General features: G+C 42.1%; 1 protein-coding gene across 1 annotated transcript in view; it reads right to left on the bottom strand.

The window, feature by feature from the left end:
• The window catches only part of ANKRD33B (ankyrin repeat domain 33B), a 31,620-nt gene extending 15,531 nt beyond the window's left edge, over positions 1-16,089 (bottom strand). The window contains exon 1 of the mRNA XM_065751971.1: positions 15,676-16,089. Within this exon, the coding sequence (XP_065608043.1) occupies positions 15,676-16,089 (414 nt within the window). The remainder of the gene's footprint in view (positions 1-15,675) is intronic.
• Positions 16,090-16,326: the final 237 nt, after the last annotated feature.

Here is a 16,326-nt window from a genome sequence, read left to right as displayed (position 1 = left end):
AGTCCATATAAAGCAATCTGAGAAACTTCTGTAAGTGGCTTGAGCTTATATTGTAATTGGTTTAGTTGATGAGATCAGTGGTGACTGAGATGAGGTAATTATTTGGGTCATCAGTCCCATGAGAAGTGGTGGTTATGTGCCACAGAAATCCATCAGGCGCATAAGCTTTAACATTATCTGTACCAAATAATTCAGGCTGACCTTTGAGAGAAAGAGCAGTAACAGCTTAGCCAGGTGGAAAATTATATCAGGAAGCTGAAAAAAAAGTCAGGAATTTAAATAAATTTTGTTCAACCATTGTTAGGACAAAAAAAGCCAGCACCTGGCCTGGGAAGATGATGATTTTGCAGAGGAAAGCAATGAGACAGGTGCAGAAAGGTGTTCCTGCACAGAGGGATGCAGCAGCATGCAAATCCCAATGATCTGCAGAGGAGCACAGTGCCTAAAGCAGAACCTGGCAACAAAAGCAAGCCTGAATGACACTACACATTCCAGCAGCTGAATGCACAAGGCGCAAAAATGCCACCTTTGCTTCTCAGCATTACAAACCAATTCATGTTACAGGATGAATCCCACTCTAGAAGGAAGAAACATGGGCCAGTCTTCAGACATGCAAATGAAGAGACACAGTTTTCCGCCTCCATTTTGTGGGACATGCTCAACTCAAGCATTTCATAATCCCCCTTCTATCAGTCAGGATGCACGTCTTTAAGTAAAGGTATAGCTTAGCAGATGTATCATCTCTACAAAAGCCCTTACTTAATCTAGTCTAATCTAAATCTTGGTAATCACCTCTAAAAATAGCCTCAAGAAAGTTCATTTTTGAATGAGCTCGCAAAAGCTTGCCTTACACAACAAATAAAACCACTGCCACTTGTGTAATGCACCATGTAACAAGAACACACACTAACACCAGGGTGACTTCTCTTCTTTACCAGCATGCACAGGTTTCAGTGGTACCAGCAGCTAGCAGAAGCCCTGAGAAGCTGCAGCTCAGGGCTGTGGGGGACACACAAAGGGGAAAATAAACACACAGTGAGGTCAGAGATGTTCCAGTGGGCAGGGTGCATATGAAGATACGGTGATCATCCCTCTGTACTCAGCACTGGTGAGGCCACACCTCAAGCACTTTGTGCAGTTTTGGACCCCTCACTGCAAGAAAGACATTGAGGCCCTGGAGCGTGTTCAGAGAAGGGCTATGAAGATGGTGAGGGGTCTGGAATACCAATCTTAATGGGAGAGACGGAGGGAGCTGGGATTGTTCAGTCTGGAGAAGAGGAGGCTCAGGGGAGACCTCAAAACTCTCTACAGCTGCCTGTAGGGAGGCTGTGGTGAGGTAGCCATCAGCCTCTTCCCCTGAGAAGTTTGATGAGAGGAGAATGGGACTGTTACACAGAAAGTAGCAGTCCTTTATCCTTCTCAATCCTGCAGGAAGTTCTCCTAGTCCCCCTACGAGGCAATCCAGTGTGCAAGAGCACTTCCCACACCTTATCTCCTAAAGGAAACTCCTTTATCTGCATCCTCCTCTGCATGCACTGCTCTCGGATCACTATGGTTGCAAAAGGCTGGGGGCTGCTGAAGTACAGAAAACATTTCTTGGTTTCTAATTCTTTTTTTCTCTTTAATTAGTTCTAGCAGCAGAAACAGCCATGCAAAAATAAAATGAGCTGATAGGCACTGAGTTGAGTTGCAGGAGGATAGGACTGCATTGCTAGCTGAACTCACAATGTGCATTCAGATGTCACTTGGTGATTCTTCTTAAAACAGTAAAAACAGAATCATGCTGTCACATGAAAAAAATGTTATTTTGTTTTTTCATCTCTGAACACAGCTTGATATAAAGAATTGAAGTCTTGAGAACACAGACAAGCAAGTTGTGGGTACAGCAAACACAGGAATACCTTAACTTTGGGGCAGCTGAGTTAGGAATTCAATGCAATTCTGTTAAAATATGCACATGCTTACAAATATATTAATTCAACTAATTTATTTGCTCAGTATGTTAGCAGGTATGTGCATTCATGCTAATGACCAATTTTGTAAAAATAATCTATTATTTTACAGTGACAGCTGGTGAGACTATATTAGGAATACACTGATCAGCCTTAAGTTCCATCAGGTGGGAGAAATGCCACTGCTAGTGACAGCAGGCTTGTGCAACAAAACCAATAACGAGCATGAATAAATGCGTATGGAAACAGAGGAAACTGGGATCATCCTTCCACAGAAGGAATTTCTGAAAACAGGAGTTACATCTGAGATGTTCTGATAGTACAGTTAAACTTGCAGGGTATGTGACACCATAGGTCACAACAGAAGTAGAGAAGGTACAATTTTAGGAAAGGAGCATGCGAGGAAACTGTAATGAAACAGCGTATAATAAGAATAACACGTACTTAAAATAAACTGACAGTTCATCCAGTAGAGATGCCATAGGCTGCTTTACTTCCACTTGCCATACACAAAGAAAGTTATCTCTGGATTCAGTAACGTGGAAAACAGCAGGATTTTGTTTCTGGGGAAGCGTTCTGCATTCTGACCTGGCTGTAAAGGACAGCAAATGCTGTGGGAAGATGGCAGGGGAAGTAATGCTACTTTTATCAGGTTACATTTCACATTTTCCACTTATTTAGACTGTCATGTCAGGTACAACTACTAAGCAGTGATGATCTCTGACAAATAATGCGGCCTTACTAATCCCAGCATTACTGTTTGTATAGCACATACTAATCAGTGTTAATACTGTCAGATGTTAGCACTAAGTTTTGATATGTTGACAGTAATAATACACGATACACAGCAGCCAAATTTATACATTCCTCCTCTCTACGCCTTTCAATATTTTTTTCAATATTTGTGCAAGATGTGGGTCACTCTCCTCTGGCTTCAGAGTAAGGGGGAAGATATCCATGAAACAGAAGGAAGAGGTTTGACTTCAGAAAACAGTGTAAAGGGCAAACTTCACCTTAATGAGAGGATTCAGACATAGGCTCTTTTGAACCTACCACACACTCCACGTCAACAGCTCAGGGCATATCATCACTAGCAACACAACCCACCAGCTGCAGGAGGCAGAGCAGCAGCCTCCCACTGACATCAGGATCCTGCCCCAATAATGGTGAGCTCATCTCAGTGTCAAATTTCATGTCATAGCTCTGGCTTGCCGTGCAACACTGTGGAGCTTTTTGAAGAAACACAACCAGAGACGATTTTGCAAGCACCCACTCATGGCATTGAGCTCCTCTAAGCTATATTACAAAAGACAAGGCATCCCAAGAAGTTCCAGTTCTTTTTTTTCAACTTCTGTGAATTCACTTAGCCTGTGTTTCTCTGAACCTTCTCATTACGGAATTACACCAGGCTCAAACCTTGTTAAGAAAGAGTTCAAGAAGAGATCTGACCACCAGTGGTCAATCAGCCACTAAATGCAAAGGTTTCACTACTCCAAAGGAATTAATATTGATGAAGAAAAACTCATTTGGATGAAAACTCTTCCTCGCAGAGGCCCTATACTCAACAAAAAGAGCAACTGTATGCCCTTCTTGGGATACCAGAGGTGGAGGACTGCCCTGCACACCTCACACAGAATTCTATTTCTTCTCCTTGTGATCTAAAGAAGCTGTAAGAGCAGTAAACCCAATCTCTTAATCCACTGTTTGACATCAAGTTTAATAACATCAATGGATAAGGAACACACTCATATCTTCATTCCTGCTCACTGAACCTCATTTCTTCTCTTCTTCTATGACACTTCTAATTGTAACCCTCCTTATTGATCTTAGATCTTCTAATAATAAGTGGTATTGATCTTGGAACTGACTGAATGGACCAGAAAACTGGTAAATATTCCTCCCCAAGAGGAAACAAGGAGAAAGGAGAAGGTCAGCCGCCCTCGTACCACATAACAGGGGGCAGAACAAGGTTAGTATTTAATCCTGTATGTACTTGAAACTCTGGATTCACCTCACATACTTCACTAAAAATGAGTGGCTTTCTGCACCAGAAGTCCCTGGTCTAATATCTAATATCTCATATAGCAACAACCAGCATCCTCTTTTCAACAAGAGGATAACATGGTAACAACAATCAGTAGAAGCCATTCACAAAAATAGAAACTACTTACTGATGTTCTGGAGGAAATGTGTGCTGAATTATTAGTGGTAGAGATGAAACAGGGTTTCCAGATATAGCAGGTGTTTTGTTTTTTCACTACTGTCAACCAAAGAACCCACTGTTGTGAAAATAATGTTTGCCCTTCAGCTTGCCTCTTCAGATTAACATCAGTTAGTGCAAGTGACAATGGTTCTTCCGATGTTCGAGCATTCAGGTCCTTGAATGCCCTTATTGATATGCATTCAACAATGAAAAAGCTTCCTTTATCTAGGATGTGCATCTAATTTCACCAATACTGGATTTCATCTCATTTATGTCCCATCCCACATTTAGCTGCAGCCATCTTGAGAAAATAAGGAATTAGCAAATGGGTCTGGAAATCCCTCAGCTCTGTGTGTTGCTTCCCAGAATGTTTTGTTCTCCTATTATAGGAGGACACTTCCCATCAGCTCAGCACTGTGTTAGGTCGCACACGATGCCAGAGCTGATCTGCTGTATCCAAGCAAAAAGGTTGGCAAGCTTAGGAAACTGGACATGTTTTTCTGCTAAAGATATAACAAAGGTTCACTAACAACCACAGGAATTCCTAAATGGTTAAAGAGGACCTTTGGAAGATACTGACTTGGTTGCTTGGAGACTAGCCCATTGAGCCTGCACAGAGGTGGCCTGTCAACACAATTTTCTTCATTTTTGTTGTTTCCCAACTCCACAGCACTGGACTTTGCTAAGAAAGGGAAACAAAGGAACAGATTTACCTCGAAGAAATATTGCGAAGATAAAAACAAAACGAGTATTTATGCATCTAAAAGGAAGGCAGGATGTGCTGGTGTAACTAAATATTCTATTATAAGTTTGGCACTTAGTTAATAGTGATGTATGACATTTTAAATGCAAATTTTTCAGCCATGTAGCCTAATTATATATGTTACACTGAATGAAAACAACAACAACAAAAAAGACATTTCCTCTCTATTAATGAACCAGAGTCATTTTTACAAAGTTAGTCCTTGATCCTTTAGCAATTACTCAACCCTTAACACTTGTGGACAAAGCAAATTGTTTTGCAGGAGTCTGAGGCAAAACCAGATTAAGTGACAAGTCCCCTTCTGTGCCTCAGGAAGGACATGCAGGTCCACTGAAATGGTATCAAGCCACACAGTGACAGTGATTCAGACAGGATTCATTCATAAATAGAAGGAAATGGGTACCATAATTATTTCAAAGAAAATACTGTTTTCAGGTTATGATCCTTTCTATTTCTGAGTTAAAAACTGTGTGCTAATTCATCATACTCGGATATTACAAAGCACAGTGAGGAAATATCAAGGTCTTGTTTCTGTCAGACACCTGTCAATTTGTAATTTCCTTCTCTTTTTTATACTCATGAACAAGGAAAATAGATTTTACACCCAAGATTGAAAATTATTGATATAGTAGCATCTTTCCTTCTGTATATATTCATCGATTCTCATTAAACTGTTTGTGGCATGTAGAGCTTCATCAGCACGTGGCTTTCTGCACCAGAAGTCCCTGGTCTAAACATTTGCTTAAGATCAAAATTGCCAGTAGACTTATGGAGATTTACAATATTTTCAGATTCATAATCAAATTTTCATGTCATTTCTACTTTCCCTATCAAGGGTAGTACAATTTTCATCACTCTTCAGAAAGAAGCAGTCCTTTTTGCTGTCACATGATAGACAGTTATTGGATCTGATAGCTTTAGGGACAGCAGACAGTGCCAGATCTGATGTTCAAGAAGTACAGAGGAGCAGCATCACCTTACTAGAAACCTTCAGGCGTTTTTTTTCTTTCATATCTGAATTCACATTCCTAGTGGAAGATCTGTTCGTAGTATGCGCATCATTCATGAAATGATTACCCCATGGTATCTGCTTATATTTCTAAAACTCAAAAGCAACGTGTCAAAGTCTCTAGGCAACTATACTTCTTGTAACAGGTGTGACTTGGTGAGGCAGCTCTGGTCTGTCGCACTAAATTATCTTGCTTTTGCAGTGAGTTTTCCACACTTGTGTCATGCATTCAGTGCACTCCATGGGAACTTGTATGAAGATAGTTATTGTAAACACACCAAGACATCTGTGTTCAGCAACCTGTATACAATCTATTTTAATTCAGGTAAGGTACTAGCAAGGTGATGATCTACTAGTACTGTGTTAAGGCTTTTACTCCACAAACAATTATGCTCAGGAATACATGGACAGCCCTGTTCCACTCTCATGAGGAAGGATTTCTGAGCTGAGAAATGTCCACTCTTTTTACAGCAGCAGGAGAAAACACCAGTTCCCAAAGCAGCAAAATGAAGCGAAGCAAAAATAATATCAGCATCCTTCCCAAAGAGGACAGGCAGAGGGCAAGGAAGAGTCAGCCCTCCCTCAGTCAGCAGACAGAGGACTGTGGCTTGGTGAGGGCTGATACAGTTTGTTCTTTGCTTTTCCTCCATCCACACCTAAAGACATTTCTAAGAATACATGGCTAGTCTTCACATGTTCCCCAGTCATATGGCAGGGTTGGGCTCGAAACATTATACATCCAAAATGTGTGAAGCAATAAAAGCCCGACCATGAGTCATTCTCATTTTGAATCAGCTTGCTTTCAAATTACTCCCTGTGGAGACATGATAGAAAATAACAGAACTGGGAAAAAAGGGAACTATTTCCACATTGTGGATTTTTCCCACAGTGGATATGATTTGAATTGCTAATCCTCTTTCAGATGTGCAACTACAAATTCTGTGACAACTATCCCTTTCAGGTGGTACTTAATTATTTCCTAATGTATCTTACTGGACATGGTAAAAAATGTGTATTTAGCAAAAGTTGAAGGGTTTTTGGTTTTTTTCTTAAATGGAAGAGCCATTAGAGATGGGTAAATCCAAATCTACATGACATGACATCTTAGATTATTTAACAGCATAACCTTCTGAGTGTAACTTCATTTATAAAAACATTAAAGGTGAAATCCTGTCTTCAATAAAGCCATCGGGAGCTCCTCGTGGCTGTCACATAATCCATGGATTTTATTTTCTATTTAAAAGCACTACCCGAAGTTTTTAATGTCTTCTGTGCAACTCTACCTCAGTGACAAAAGTTCAGCCTAACTCTTCAGTGCAAAGGCAGACAATATAGGAAGAACACAGGGAAAAATAATTAGCAATGTGTTGGAAAGACAAAAAAAAAATAAAATAGAAGGGGATTTTGAAGCACTTGTGGCCAGATCCAGTCCTAGCTGTGTGGATACTCTTCATCCACGTGAACATGGCTGCATGCAAACTCCAGTGTCAAAGACACCTCGCCATGCACAAACCACAGGGGCTCATCCACTGTGACCCTCCACATTAGAAGTCTGCTGACACTTTCCAAATCGATCTTTATTTCAAAGTTAGTGGTGAATTTTAGTTAGTAATCAAGTATCTCTTTTCTACGGAGGAAGAAAATTGTGTTTTAATGAAATGTAATTTAAAATAAACCTGGTGCGCATTAGGTTCATCTGACACTAAGCAACTAACACCTCTACAGTACTGCAAGAGTCTCACTATTATTCTTCTCTATGAAAATGAATTACTATTCTCACATAACAGTATTGTGATAAATCATCCAGTTTTCAGTAGTCTCTGTTACACAGGAGTATCACAAAAATAAAGCCGTAAGTAGGGCTTTGTTTTTTTTTTATATTTCAGTATACCACTTATTGAGCAGTAGAACAGATTTTGAATGTACCCGCTGGAATGCCTAGACAGAGCCAAAAATCTACTTTGCTTACCTGCATTTAACATTTATCAGTATTTATTTTCATAGTTGATATTATTTCCAAGCACACACACAAGGCCACATTACTAAAATTATAACAACAAGTGATTCTGGTGCCCCAAAAGCCTTTTTGAAATGTCCTCTGAAACCAAGAAAGGGGTAAGCCACATTGAGCAGAAAGCCAACAAACCTCTCATCTATGCAAACTGCAATAGCAGAAGGAAAAGCAGTAGAAGATTCCTGCTGGGAAGGACACACAGCCCTCCCTTCAGACTGCCAGTGGTGACGGTGCTCCTTCAGAAGGCAAAACTCAAATCACTGCTTCCAGCTCTACTGGGACCAACAAATGTGAAGGGACTCAAAGTTAAGCTCTCGAAGACTTTGAAAGGTGTAGAATGAGGAACTGCTGTCATACAGCCTGTACCCAAAACCATCACCTGCATGATGTTTCCATCTTCCTGTATCAGATGTTGGACTGAGAAAATTTATTTTTCTTCTTCATACAGCCTACCTTGAGACCAAAATCCTTAATATGAAAAGTAACCAGACATCATTCTACTGGTACTCATCTTGGAATTGAAGAATTTTGGAAGTTTTGGATCTTTGGACCCACGTTCTTTCCTACAGTCTACTGAAATTCAGCAGGACCCACATCTCTCAAGTGATCGGGTGCTAGTGCCATCTTGTTCAACTTCCACTTTCTTTCCAAAAAATTACACTGACGTGTACTCTGTTTCAGGTCAGGCATGAGGCCTGAAAAGTGATGTCTACGCAGGATATTGTCCTAACTCAAGGAACACTCCTTGCTCAGGGATTCAAAACACTCTTAGGATCGGACATTTGGGTTATCTTTGATTCACAAGGAAGTGCTACTGGCAACTAAAACAATTTCTAATCTGCATCAGACATCTTAGATCTTGAGGAGGGGAAAGCAGAAGAACAACAGTGCTTGGAGATTAAACACTTCCACGAGTATGCATGTTAGTAACAGCGGAAACACTGGGATTGAAACAATACAGGGATTCCCCATAACAGCCACATGTTTGTTGGACGTCAGTGCTCACTGAAAATAACTGAATAACTCAAAAATGAATGCCTTCATGCCACCACAAAACAGCAAAGAACTCTAGCTTCATTTAATTTTGGACCAATCTTATCCTCTTTTAAAAATATAAGACAAAATCTGTTAATGAAAATACATATGCCATCAAATCCTCTGAGGATTCCCAGGCCAAAGTTGGGCTCCCTTTAAGGCACCTTTGACACTACTGATGCTCTGTACAAGGTAACTTTCTATGAAGTTGAACAACTACAATTGAAATGCTTAAATTGCAGTGAGGCAAAGCAGAATCAGGAAGAAATTATGAAAAACTGCTTGTTTCCTGTTACGAGAAGATACATGACTGCTGGGATTGACAGCAAAAAGGAAAAGTAACCTTTTTCATGACCCAGAGATTTCAAAGCCTGTACTAAGTTTCAGTTAAAAATCTAACTCTTCTGAAAGGGAGTCTTTATTTTCAACATAACCAAAGAGGAGAGAAATACCACTGTCTTTTTCTATCTCTTTTACTTCAGAGTTTAAAACTGAATTTCTAAAGACAATTGTTCTTCATGGATTTTTCTGAGCTCCTTTATTCCTTTGTCTCTTTCTTTCCTCCTGTTCTCTCAGACTGCTTTTTGCAGCTTCAGCATCAAAAGGAACTTCTGTCTGAAGCTGCCTAGATAGATACAGTGCCTACGCATTACTTCCAAATAACCCTTTTATCAAACTACAAGAACTCAAAATTCATCTAAATCCTGATTTTGGAGAGAATTTTATACCTCAACAAGATTTCAAGAAAAGAAACATAGGAACATTTACGTGAGAAAATTAGAGCTGGTGTTCCTTCTTGAGCAATTCCTTTACGGTCCTCTGCTAAGAATATGAATTTGCATTTCACAATGAGATGAAGGAATTAGCAGTGCCACACTGTGCACTGTAAAACAAGCCCAAAAGACCACTGCAAAAATGCAGTAAGGCATACCTAGGTTACATTTCTTATCTGTGTTACAGACATGTTCTACTAAAAACATCATTATACATCTGTCATTATTATTGATGACAAATGTCTCAGGAATAACTCAGGTCAGAATACCACTTGATGCTTGACGCAGTTGCATTTTACTACATTTGGTGTGAACCTGTACTCAAGTGGGTAACCAGGACCATCACCTCATCACTGAGGAGCTCTGTGAGTCCAAATAGGTGATAAGATACTAATGTGAAACACTGATTAAATTGGAATAAAAGATTTTTATGACCTTTATTTCTGGGCTGCAGTCAGGCTGAAAACCTCTCTCCTGTCCAATACACTTTGCAAGAAGCAATTTGTCAAAGTTCTTAGAAGAATCTGCTCTTCATCTGGTTTCTTCAAAAGCTGCATCACTTGAAATTAGATTAAACTTGTACAACTTTCTCAAGTTGATGAGGTCTTCAAATCTGAATCTGTCGATTTCAGAATGAGCTACATCTGTTAGCTAATGCAGCTTTTGACACTAAGTACAAATTATGTCTTACTGCCTGCCTAGTGCTTGGAGGATGCAGCAGGTCTCATTATGCATTTCCAGTGGTCTGATAAAGATTTGCATTCCCATTTACTTCTAAGCACCCTCATAATCCATATTAACCATTGCCTTTACTCCATAGAAATGGTGTTCCATGCAAATATTTCTTCTGCAGATCAGCCATTTTAAAGGATTTGTTTCTGTGCCAGATGTAGGAAGGCATTCCTCATGTCTCTTTGAATGAACACACACAAGGACAGGTAGTCACCTACCCTGCACGTATTCTTCTGACAATGACACCAAGTGCCTATCTGTACCATAGAATCATATCACAGTGTCATAGAATGGCTTGGGTTGGGAGGGTCGCCAGGGATCATCAAGTTCTGCCACCAACCTCCAGATCTGGTACTAGACCAGACTGCCCATGGCCACATCCAACCTGGTCTTGAACACCTCCAGGGACCAAGCATCCTCAGCCTCTCTGGGCAGCCTGTTCCAGCACCTCACCACTCTCTGTGAACTTCCCCCAACTTCCAATCTAAACCTTCCCTCCATGAGTTAAAACTATTCTCCCTTGTCTTATCACTATCTACCCTCTGACTATTTCACCAAATTCCTCCCTACACAATTAGATTTGTGTTCTCCATGGTTTATCCTCTCCTTTCTGATGGCTTTCCTTGAGTTGTAATTACAGTATTTGAAAAGTTCCTAATTTGGTTTAAGCAACATCTGTACTTAGCCAATTATTATCCTTTGTCTTTTATTTTTCTCACTCACTTCCTTTTTAAATATATACTTGTAAATACATCCAGGAAATGGGGTTTTTTGTGTGCATTTAGGGATTTTCTGTACTATTCTGAGGGATTTAAATTAGATAACTTTTGTCTTTCGGGTCTTTTAAAAATTAATTCCACCCTAAAAAAATCCCTTTTATGGTTTAGCGTCACCACATAAACGCAATTGCTCACATGAGAACACAAGGGAACTGAAACAGCCTCTGAATATAAGAAAAAAATTTCCCACCAGTGTAGCTGATGACATTCATCAAGTCCTTTCTCTGACGGGGGATCACTTACACCATGTGCCACTACAACCAAAAAGTGCTATGTGGCAAGATCTTTATCCCCCATCACAAAATTCTACAGACTCTATTTTTCCTTTTTGGAGTTTAACATTGCGCAGAGAAAACAAAAGCAACAAAAACAACCACGCTACACAAGCTCTGACACCTTTTGTGATACGTGATTTCTGCAGAAGTCTTATCAAACCCAATATTTCCTTGCCCAGGAAATGGGATCCACTGGCTCTATGTTCTCCTCAGTAGATCACAATTTTAGGAGTAAATCCCTTTAGCAAGGGCAAATTCAGGTGCCATCTCCACAGAGATGTGCATACCTGTGAAGGGTGACAGCACCTAACCTGGGAAACAGAGTCCTCTGCAGAAACCCACTGCTCTACATCAAGCAAAGGAGGAGAAAATAGAAATCTGTTTCCACTTCACCCCACAGAAAATCTCTCCTGCTCCATCCTCTCTGGACTGACTTCTTACATTCTCACCAGTTTTTCAAGTAAATTCCTAGACAGCACATCGCTATCTACTTTTTATTTACTAACTTCCAGAGATTTGAAGCATCCTTGTCCCTCCCCAGGTTTTTCTACATTTGTTTTTCTACTGAGCATCAGCCACTAATGAGAGAGGAAATCAAAAGAAATTTAGATCATGAAAAATAGCCCCAGATCAGTTTTCTTCCTTCAACAGAAAAAGGAGAGAAGAACAAAGAAACAAATCCAGGTCTGTTTGATGAGAGAGCCGTGGAACTACCACCCCTTGGGGGAAAACCAGCTACAGAGCAGCACTGATTAACAGCATCCCATATGAAGAACTGATGTGAAAAATCAAACTGTGCCCATATGTGGATTTAGCAATATTTTCTGAAAGGAGGAGTTCACAAGCTGAGCCACATAGATTATTTTGTCTTCACACCTTTTAAGAGGAATCAACTATAAACACAAATGCACAAGCTTCACTATATAATACTTACACGACAATCTGTTTAATTGCACGTATTTTTCTAGCAGTGGTTCCTGAGTATGCATGGAACTGGGTGAAACACCTACTGAACAGGGACTTAAAAAATGAAAAGCCAAAGACGACTACAGCAGAATGTTTTGGTATGTATATCAACCCTAAAAGACAGACTTTCAGCACACTGAGTAACACGGACTACACCACTTAGGTAGTTAACACAAAACCATCCCGAGGATAAGCTACAGTGGCTATTGTAAACCTGGTGTGGGGATGTCCTTTGCCTTCTTTTCACCTTTTTCTCTCATCCCTCATTGCCTGACATGGTAAATTTCATTCTGCGGTTAGGTAACACCAGATTTTGAAACTGTTTTCGTGAGAATACATAATCCTGATCTTCAGACAGGATTTAATATTATGTTAAACTCACGAAATGCAAATACTAAAGATCTGGAAATGTAGCTAGCAAGCAGGAAAGAAAAGCAGTCCCCCCATCACACGGTGAAAAGCAGCATCATTATCTGACTGGCATTTTGGTCCCATTCAGGTCAGGAATTTTCACTGAAGCCAAGACTACATCTTATCCTATATGTTTGCAGAAACCTCTTTACTGCCAGAGTGAGGCGGGTAAATACAGTAAATACTGCCAGCATGAGGCAGGTAAATACTTAAAGCTAGGAGAGGCAATCCTGCTTGATCTGCGATTACTCTATTATGCGTTGTCGTAGATGTTTTCCAAATATTTTGTTATCAGGCCTGCTGAGGAAAGGAAACAAGCAGCATCAAGCTGGCCTTTCAGGACTCCATACCCAGCCAGCAGGGCTGCAGAACATGCAGGGACAAACCTTTTTGGGAACTGACAGCTACAGATCATGGCATAAAAACTGCTGTTTCCTTTGTGACAATGAAAAGGAGACACGGGGAGGCATCGGTCCTGAGGCTACATGTGGTGACTAATAACTCAGATGTTGTGAAGGATGGGGAATTTAATGTTTACTGTGAGAAGGTGGATTTAATGAAAGCCTGTGCCTGACAGGTGGTTCCTGCGTGGGAGATCCTGCAGCTCATGAATACAGCACGGAAAAAGACAGCTCCTGCAGAAACCCTGTGAAAAGTCACTGTGGAGGCCTGGAAAACAGTCTCAAGGGAGGGAATCAGTGTCTTTCTATAAAAATCATCAAGAAAAATATGTAAAGTTTCCTCTAGACCTTGGCATTTTCATAAATGATTTCTTCCAAATCCTAAATTTGCACACAAAATAGATCGCTTTAGGGCTGGGGTCAAAATATAAAAATAAACAATGCCAGAATTCCAGCTGTTCACTCCCAAATTCATTTTAAGGATTTAGCCACTAGGAAGTCTCTTCCTTGTGTTATATTTGGAGATCTGAGTTTAATTACTTTGCTAATCACATTGTGATCTTGTCTTCCTCCCATAACACAATGCTCTTTAAAAGAAGTTGTTGTTTAGGAAAACAAATTAAATTGTTCAAATCCAGGTACATAGTATATACAGAAGTTATCTGACTGGAGCTGTGAACACAGTTTACTCAATTGGTCAGCCCTTCCTTCACCACTGCACTTCTCCAAAAGCAAGCGATCCTTCTCTCTCCTGACTAACAGAAAAGAAACAAAATTTGAGGAGCAAGAAAAGTTCATCTTATCTGTTCAAGGTAAAAAAAAAAAAAAAAAAAAAAGGAAGTATCCAGATTTCCAATAAATGCATGCAAGGTAGCATTGTAAACAAATAGTATCATGGACTTTGAAAGCTAATTGTACAAATTTGAGCAATTTAAAATAACCTTATTAGTATAAGTGGAAAATGTAACTCATTAAGTTATTTTTAGGCAGTACAAATAAGTTTTGCTTATGTGCCGTTTGCATCGATTTCAAATAGTGGGCAAATTTACGAGCTGCAAAAATTCCACAGGAAAAAGAAAGAGCTGAGGAAAACTTCCCTTCTGTCAGGTGAAATTCTGAGAAACATGGCTATTCTACTGCAAAATAACATGAATTTGTCCTGATGTTCTGAACAACAGTGGGGGAAAAAAACAAATAAACAACAAGTGGGAATAGATGCACAACATCAGAAGAGGAATCAGCAGTTTTCTTGGGCACATAAAGCCAATGGCAAATGTGCTGTGGTTCAGCCAGGCTGCTCGTTTTGTGGATTGCTCCCACATTGGGCACCTGGAGCTTCAAGCAGAAAGGTTTCTCCTGTCCCATTCACATCTGTTTGAAAAATCTCTGCCACTAGGGCACTTCTGTGCACTAAGGACCCAAGGCTGCCCCACGGCCAAGCACTTTGGGTGCACTGAATCTGCAACGCTTGATGAAGGCCATCATCACACAGTTCTGCTACAGGCCGGGGCCCGAGCTCAGGCCTATGCATTCCTGTCATATATGTCTTACATGGTGGAAGCTCCATCTCTGGAAACAGTCAGTGTCAGGCTGGAGGGGCTCTGAGCACCCTGATGTAGTGTGTCCCTGTCCATTGCTTGAAAGTTGGACTAGGGTGATGTTTTAGGGTCCCTTCCAACTCAAACCATCCTATGAACAAACCAGTCAGAGAAACTTCTTGGGGATATTTTTTTGAAAACTCCAAGTAAAAATTAGTTGTTTTAAAAGTTTTTATATAAATTGTAGACATAAAAGTGAGTGGAGTCCAACACCCCAGTAACATGAGCTTTCTCCTGCTTCGGTGAAACGCACGCCTTGCCCTGAGATTGGCCAAGCGACAGTCAAAAACTGAATCACAGTGTACTGACACAAAATCCAAAAGCAGGCTGCCAGCAGCAAAACAAATACGATGAAAACTCAGAGCAGTGTGATCAGCACAGGAATCCCACACTCTCTGCCTGGCAGCGCAGGTGCTGAAAGCAAGCTGGAAGTTTAGAGAGAGCAAAAGATGAAAAGATAAAAAGGCAGAAAGATGTGGGACGAAGTGTGAGAGGTTGTTCACACTGTCAAGGTGTCTGGCACTAAGTCCTGCAGGGGAGGGACGGTAGCACAGAGGAGGGCTTGGTCCCGGCCATCACAGCCGTGCCGAGAGAAGCCGTTCCTCCTAGCACGCTGCCCAAAGCGAAGCTGTCAGAATCTCGCAGCTGTCGGCCGGGAAGTGGGACTGCATCCCCCTTCTCCCTAAGGAGCGCATCCCATCGCCGTCCGGACCTCGACGTCCGAACCCTCGCGTCCCCCCGCCCGTCCCCGCCGTGCCGCTCACCCTGCGGTTGCGGTCGGTCTCCCGCACCTCCTCCTCCTCGGGGCCCTGGCGGATGAGCGCCCGCAGCACCACGGCGTTGTTGGTGCAGCACGCTCGGAAGAGGCTCAGAGCCTCGGGGCTGTCGCGGTCCTCCTGCTCCAGGGACCAGCTGTCCTCCGTCTCGTCCTCCAGCCCCCCCGGAGGGTAGAAAGAGTCGTCCGAGGCGATGCTGCAGGTGTCGGGCAGCTCGGAGAAGTCCTCATACTCCTCGAAGTCCTCCTCTTCCTCCTCCTCATCGCCGTGCCCCTCGGCGCCGGCCCCCTCCGCCCCTTGCTCGGCGCCGCTCTCCGCCTCGGGCAGCTCGTTGCCGGTTCCCGGCGCGGGGCAGACCCGCTCCCCGGCCAGCTGCTCCCCGGCCCCCGACAGCAGCACCATGCCGCCCGCCGCCGCTCCCTAGGCGTCCCGGCGGCCGAGCGGGGCCGTCCCGCCGCCTGCCCCCCTGCCGCCCCCGGGCCGAGACATGCCGGCACTCCGCTCTGTGGCCCGGCGAGGAGAGGCCGCTCTGGGGCGCGGGCAGGGCGGCGGGCAAACTCCTGGCCCGTAAGCCGATCAGCATCCCCGGGAGCAGATTGGGGCTCGGGCTTAGCGCGCTGACATCAGGGCACATCTGAC

This window comes from Cyrtonyx montezumae, unplaced genomic scaffold (assembly GCF_038088225.1).
Source record: "Cyrtonyx montezumae isolate F1298 unplaced genomic scaffold, pur_monq_1.0 scaffold_8, whole genome shotgun sequence".
In the NCBI taxonomy this organism is placed as follows: domain Eukaryota; kingdom Metazoa; phylum Chordata; class Aves; order Galliformes; family Odontophoridae; genus Cyrtonyx; species Cyrtonyx montezumae.
This window is presented reverse-complemented; position numbering and strand designations above follow the sequence as displayed.